The sequence below is a fragment of the Rhincodon typus genome, chromosome 28, assembly GCF_021869965.1.
Source record: "Rhincodon typus isolate 14 chromosome 28, sRhiTyp1.1, whole genome shotgun sequence".
Taxonomy (NCBI): domain Eukaryota; kingdom Metazoa; phylum Chordata; class Chondrichthyes; order Orectolobiformes; family Rhincodontidae; genus Rhincodon; species Rhincodon typus.
The window spans coordinates 38978635-38985642 of NC_063359.1; the positions used below are offsets into that span (position 1 = coordinate 38978635).

The 7008-nt window shown below is 44.9% G+C and overlaps 1 protein-coding gene across 1 annotated transcript in view; it reads left to right on the forward strand.

Annotated features, from left to right (window-relative positions):
- The window catches only part of LOC109930229 (tyrosine-protein kinase ABL1-like), a 43197-nt gene extending 36586 nt beyond the window's left edge, over window positions 1–6611 (forward strand). The window contains exon 9 of the mRNA XM_048613410.1: window positions 1049–6611. Within this exon, the coding sequence (XP_048469367.1) occupies window positions 1049–2781 (1733 nt within the window). The 3' untranslated portion in view covers window positions 2782–6611. The remainder of the gene's footprint in view (window positions 1–1048) is intronic.
- The last annotated feature ends 397 nt before the right edge of the window (window positions 6612–7008 follow it).

Here is a 7008-nt window from a genome sequence, read left to right on the forward strand (position 1 = left end):
ACCCTTCCCCCCCACCCCCCCCCCCCCCCCCCCAAAAAAAAACCAACTGCCATGCACACTCTCAGTGCCAACCCACCTCTCTTTTCTCCCCCTCCATGGTCACAAGCAGACAGCGTTAGCATTGATAGAGTACCCATTGCTAAAGTCACTCTCACAGAATTGTTCCAGTGCAGAAGGAGGTTGCACAGCCCATTACATCTGCACTGGATTACTGAGCATCATGACTTGGTGTTATTCTTCTGCTTGTCTCCATAACCTGGACATTATTTCCATTCAAATAATTGTTTAATTCTCCTTAAATGCCTTGATTGAAGCTATCTCCATCATACTTCCAAGCAGTATGTTCCAAACCTGAACTACTACTCACATCACATTTGCTTCTTTTATAAATTAATTTAAATCTGTGCCCTATTGTTCTCAATCCTTGTGCAAGTAGGAGCAGTTCCTCCCTATCTACTCTGTCCAGACCCTTATGTCTTCTTTCGAATCCCTTTTAAGCCTTCTCCCCTCCATAGAACATAATCCCAGCTGCTCCAATCTATCTTCGTAACTGAAGTTTCTCGTATCTGCGACCAATCTTGTAAAGTTCTTCTGTCTTTCCGATGCATTCACATTCTTCCTCAAGTGTGATATCCAGAACTGCACATAATATTCCAGCTGATTTCTACAAATTCAGTATAGCCTCCTTACTGTTGTACTCCCTGCAGCTATTCATAAATCCCAGGATACCATATACTTTATTACTATCTCTTCATCTGTCCTGCCATCTTCAGTGACTTATTCACACATGTACGCCTAGGTCCTTCTGCTGTTGCACCCAGCTCTGAGTAGTACTCTTTTTCGTTTGAATGTGGAGAGTATTCGTAAAAACATCAGTCATAACATGAAAAGTGTTGGAAATACGGAGCAAGTCAGGCAGCATATATGTAGAGACACAGAGTTAAAGGTTTTGCTTAGTGGCCTTTGATCACAATTGAGGATAATTTTGGTTGCTCAGAGCATGATCCAGCAAATGTGAGTGTTTATGTTTGTTTCTGTGTGTGTGCAGATTCCGGGGATCACGAGATGGCAGTTTCTCCCATGCTCCCACGCAAGGACAGAGACCAGGACAGCAACCTGGACGATGACCGCTTGCAGTCCTTCACCAAGGAGAAGGGCAAATCCAGTTCCATCTTCAGCTCCTTCATCAAAAAGAAGAAGAAGACAGCACCTGCCCCTCCCAAGCGCAGCAGCTCTTTTCGAGACACGGACGGGCAGTCGGAGAGAAAGGGAGAAGCGCTGGAAGATACCAGTACAGCTGGGAAAGATACAAACAATGGAGCCTTTCTCAACAGCGTGGCCCCTCTTGAAGCAATCGATCATAGTAAATTGCAGCAGTCATTTAGCACTGTGGCACAAACTGCCAGCAATGGAAGTGGAGGTGTCGCCAATGGAAGCTTCTTGGGAACAACTGGATTCTTCTCTCCGCATTTGAAGAAATCCAGCACGTTAACGTCCAGCAAAGCTGCAGGGAATGAAGAGGAGCCAATGTCCAACACCAAATGCTTCATAAGATCTTGCTCTACATCCTCAATGCCCCCAGGTGGCAAAGAGATGGAGAGGAAAGCCCTGACACTGCCCCGCGACCTCCAGTCTGTGGGGAAGCCAACAGAGTCTGTGCTGCCCTCGGGCTGCGACAGGATTGAGAAGCCAGCACTGCCTCGGAAGAGGACAAATGAGACTAAAGTGGACATGGTCCCTCGGGGAAGCATGACTGCTCCGCCTCGGCTGCCAAAAAAGACGGACGAGTTAAACGATGATGTTTTTAGTAACCTGGAGTCCAGTCCCAGCTCGAGCCCACCAGCATCGACTCCAAAACTTGTCCGCGGGCAGCTAGTGACTCTTGTGTCCAGCAATCCTGGCCTCAAGGACAAAGACGAGGGTGGGAAGATTTGTGCCTTAAATTCCCCACAGGAGCATGTCTCCTCCAGCCTGGCTGCCCCTGCACTGAAGCAGAGCTCCACCTCCATCCCTGGGGGGGTGAATCTGCTGACTGAGGACTCGAGAGCGCGAAGGTTCAAGCAGGCTCCCGACCAGCTGCTCTCTGCTCCCGTTAGGGACCGGGGCAAACTGCAGAAACCCAAGCCAGTTCCCCCTCCTCCACCAGCGACAAAATCCCTTCGGCCGCCTCGGAGCCCAACCCACGAGGCTGCAGCTGAGGGCACCACAGCAGGTGTCAAACCCAAACCAGTCATGGACACTTCAAGTGGGGAGGCTACAAAGGCCCCCCCGCCGGGGGATGCAGTTAAGAGGCCTGCCCTCCATTCCACGCCAAAGTCCCAGTCCTCAACGAGGCCGTCAGCTGCCTCCTCATCCTCCGCACAGCTTGCCTTACCAAATCCAAGCACCGAACAGCAAACCTCCACCACTACAGCCTTCATCCCCCTCATCTCCACCAGGGTGTCTCTGCGCAAGACCCGGCTGCAGCCCGAGAGGATGGCCAGTGCCAACATCACCAAGGACACAGTTTTGGAAAGCACTGAGGCGCTCCGCGTGGCCATTGACAAGAACTCTGAGCAGATGGCCAGCCACAGCGCGGTGCTGGAGGCGGCCAAGAACCTGTACACCTTCTGCACCAGCTACGTGGACTCCATCCAGCAGATGCGCAACAAGTTTGCCTTCAGGGAGGCTATCAACAAGCTGGAGAGCAACCTCCGCCAGCTCCAGATTTGCTCAGCCAGCCAGGACTTTAGCAAACTGCTGTTGTCTGTGAAAGAAATCAGTGACATCGTCCAGAGGTAGCAAAGGCTCTTGGGGGGGTGGGTGGTGGGCTTTAGTGGAGGAGGGTGGACAAAATATGTACACAGAAAGCTGCTCCCAGACTCCGTAACAGTATGATAGAATCAGGAGGAGGGCTTGAATTTGGCTGCTTGCTGCCAGAGGTGTGCACAGAAACGTAGCTTTTATTGCTGAGTGGCCCTGTAAATTCCTCGTGTCTGCTTCACTTACCTCTTGCAAGATCTTTGTTATCACATGCAAAGACTTGTACTGTACACAAACAGGCGATTCGGCTTAATAGATTCACTCTAGCCTACGTTCAGCCTTCCCTTTCACTCCGTCCCTATCTTCCTCGTGCGCTTAACAGTTTCGAGGCAACAGCAGTTAATTCCTGTCCAAAGTATAAGAGGATCACCATTTCTCATTTGATAAATAGCTGTGACAGTTTGATTCGTATTCGGGAGCCAGCAAGATACTTGTGTATCACAAGTCAGCGATTGTTGATTAAAACCCAGAACACGTTGTATCTTTTAATGGAGTGCTGATTGTTAAGAGAAGACAGTGGAGGCAAAACCTCATGATCACTGACAACCTGATCCCTCACTGCAATTCACCTTTCATCATTTGCACTGGATTTCTTTAAGAAAGAGAACATTATGTAGTTTAGCTCTTGCAGTATTAAACAATGGACAGGAATAGCGTATGATCACAATAAATTTTGTTAACACCTCAACATACAGTGCTTTCCTTTGGTTATGGGGCTATGGGATTGTAATACCATAGCTGCAAATTAACACATGATTCCACATCATGCACTCATTGTAACTGAAGAGGTTGTTAAAGTAATGAGTTGAATGCTACTGTAAGTGGCAGAAAGCATCAAATAATAGCTCACCACTTGTACAGTTCCTACCTCATTAGCACTGGTGTCTCATTTGAAAGCTTAAAAAGCAGACACAGAAAGCAGTGAAATCAGCCAGAGCCCTATTACTGAGAGGTGACAAATCTCATCCTGGCCAGAACTGGCATTTCTTTTCAGCATGAAGAGGATTTAGTTCCAATTGGCAACTCTGAAACAAGGCAGAAACCAGTCCACAACCACTACCATCCTGCTCCCAATTAACACAACTGCAGAGTGTGGAATAATAGTCTACACTGGCACTAACCAACACATTTTGACACTAGGAGGTGAGATAGGGGTTGTCAGCTCTGGTCTTGATGTATCCTTGGAGCTTTCAGTGCATAACCTCCCATCTCTAAACACGTCACCCAGTAAAGGAGCTTCCTTCCCTGCCTTCTGTACTTCAAAAACACCATTTTAAAAAAATGTCCCTATGATACATAGCATTTGTGCCGCACAATTACCAGGGAATGACCATCTCCGACAAGAAAAAGTCTCACCATCACCACTTAACGTTCAATGGAATTACCATCATTGAAGCTCCCGCCATCAACATCCTGGGGATTGCTATTGATCAGAAATTGAACTGGACTAGCCATATAAATACAGTGGCTGCATGGGTACATCAGGGACTAGGAATCCTGCAGCAAGTAACTCATCTCCTGATCACCTCTCTTCAAGGCACAAGTAACAAGTTTGATAGAATTGTGTGGATGAGTGCAGCTATAACAACACTTGAAGCACATCACAACAGCCCACCATCAATACACAGTGGCAGTGTGTACCATCTACAAGATGTGTTGTAGGACTTCACCAAGGCTGCTTAGAGAGCACATTCCAAACTCATGATCTTTATATTCTAGAAGGACAAAGGCAGCAAATACACGGGAACCTGCAAGTTCTCCAAACCACTCGCCATCATAACTTGGAAATGCGTCACTGTTACTTCAGTGTGGCTGGGTCAAAATTCAGGAACTCCCTCCCTAATGGCATTGCGGGTGTACCTAAACCACATGGATTGCAGCAGCTCACCATCACCACCTCAAGGACAATTAGAGATGGATAATAATTGCTGGCCTAGCCAGCAAACCCCACACCCCTGAATAAAGTTTAAAAAAGCAAATTTCCATTGGAGTTGCTCACTGTAGTGCACAGGGGATTAATCCCTCATTCCTGGAGCAGCAGTGTGTACTTAACAGTCTAAATGCAGGAAGCTAGCTCTCGGCCAGACCTGTAGCTGTAATCCAGACTAATCACAGGCTCTATTTGTATTCTGTGTTCCAAATACAGATGTTCAAAGGGATTGCTTGACAAAATCTGAACTCAGCAGTGCCTAACACACACACACACAGGCTGCAGAAGATCTGTTTTAAAAATGTAACTAAACATTGTTATTACACAATGCTTTTTGGTTTCTCACAGCAAGCTCCCACAATCAGCAAATTGATAATGACCAGATAAAAAGACCTAAGCAAAGCCTTAATCTCTGATGAAGATAATATATTCCTGGCCAAAATAATATTACTGATATTCAGCAATATTGATTGTTAATGCCCTTAATTAGGATCAAATTAATTGGTTCTGAGAACAATATGTAACATGAAATGATATGTAATTTGTAACTATATAATGCGGTAACTGGAGCAGACTTGAGGACTCATTCCATCTTTGAATATTTACATTCTTCCATTTCAGCCTTGCCCAGAGCTGAGATATACTCACAGGGCTTGAATGCAATAATTTCCCATTCGTGGTAAGGTTTTTTTTTTCCCCTCTCTGTAACTAAAATTGCTCCCAGCAAATGTTAAAAGTTAGTAGTCGCTAGCAAAACTCACTTGAGTAAACCGGTCTTTTGAACCAAATGGACTGCCTTGAACATAGCTTGTGACTTTTACCAGCCAGAAAGTTGTTAAAGACTGCAGAATCTTGACTGCAAAAACTGAAGGATTCACAAGCATTTTAGTAATCATTATCCAAGATCTTGTATTGAGGCTGTGGATATTGTCAATCCTGATGTCAGTATGAACTAACAGTTTAAAGGGGGTGTATTTTAAACGGGGTGGGGAAAAGTGTGGTGGGATGGAAGAGAAATGTCCTGTCCTTTGCTTTGGTGGGATCACTCAGAAGCAGCCCATAATAAAGCCGTTAAGACGCACATGATGCACTGTTATGTGGCAGTCAGATCTTTTGAAATGACTGACACTTAAATACACCATTAATGTGTGTGATTAGCTTGGACACTACTTACTCTGAATCAGAAGGGCCTTGGAAAACAGACCCATAAAAACACAATGTGAAGTATTAAGATGGTTTAGGTGTGAAGTATATCTTCACACTTCAGTTTTATTAAGCAATGCCTTAACTTCCTTCTCACAGCAGTCAAGAATTGGCATCAACCAAACAGACATGCATTTCAAGTTCATTAATCAATTATGAGATGACTTTAGCATCCACAAATCTCAGCAGTTGTAAAGTAAAGCTGATTCTTTCATTGGTTATTAGAATGAGGTGTTCTTGTATTGTGATAGAACTGCATTATGTTGAAACCTGGAGCAGGAAGGCTAAATGTGGCAGTTTGGAGGCAAATTAGTTTCCAAATCTGACAGCTTGCTTTTTTTTCTTTTTAATTCCACTTAATGTTCTGAAAAGACTTGAAAGAAATCAAAAGCTCATCCATTTTCTATTGCTGGGGTCTAGCTGTATAACTGAAGCTCGTGTGATAGTTAAGAAGTGGTCTTGGTTTTCTTTGATCCCTCTCTCAACAATAATCACTGAAGATGTAGCCTCTGCATTGGCCAGACAGGGTCAGCTCTGATCCCAGTAATAATGGCTAGACTTTTATGGTTGTAATATTTTTATTTTGTACATTGTATCAGTATTTTTTTGTGTGAAGAGATTTCCAGTTACTATACAACAGGAATTTAGGCACAATATTAAAAGGACTTGAATCTGCTATTTGATTTCTCATCACTGTAAACTTTGTTGTAAATTTTCTTCAAAAGGTGTTTGGCCAAGTTTTTTCCAAATGTGTATTTACACTGAAGCTGCAGCCTGGCATTGGTATTGGAGACTTGACCACCGGTTGTGGCCATATACTGGGATAATGTTGATCAAGTTGCCACCAGCGGAGGTCTCACGCGGCTACCGCTAACAATGAATTTGAGTTTACAAAGATCAAAGCAAGGCCAGGCCAGATCAGTGTGAAAGCAGCATTTTGTGTAGAAAATCCTATCTAAATCGCATCATAGAAATGGACCCATTTAGCCCTAGTCAGTCCGTGTCATCATTTGCTTTCCACAAGAACTTGTCTGGATGAGGAACATCAACGCAGGAGTCACCCATTCAGCCCC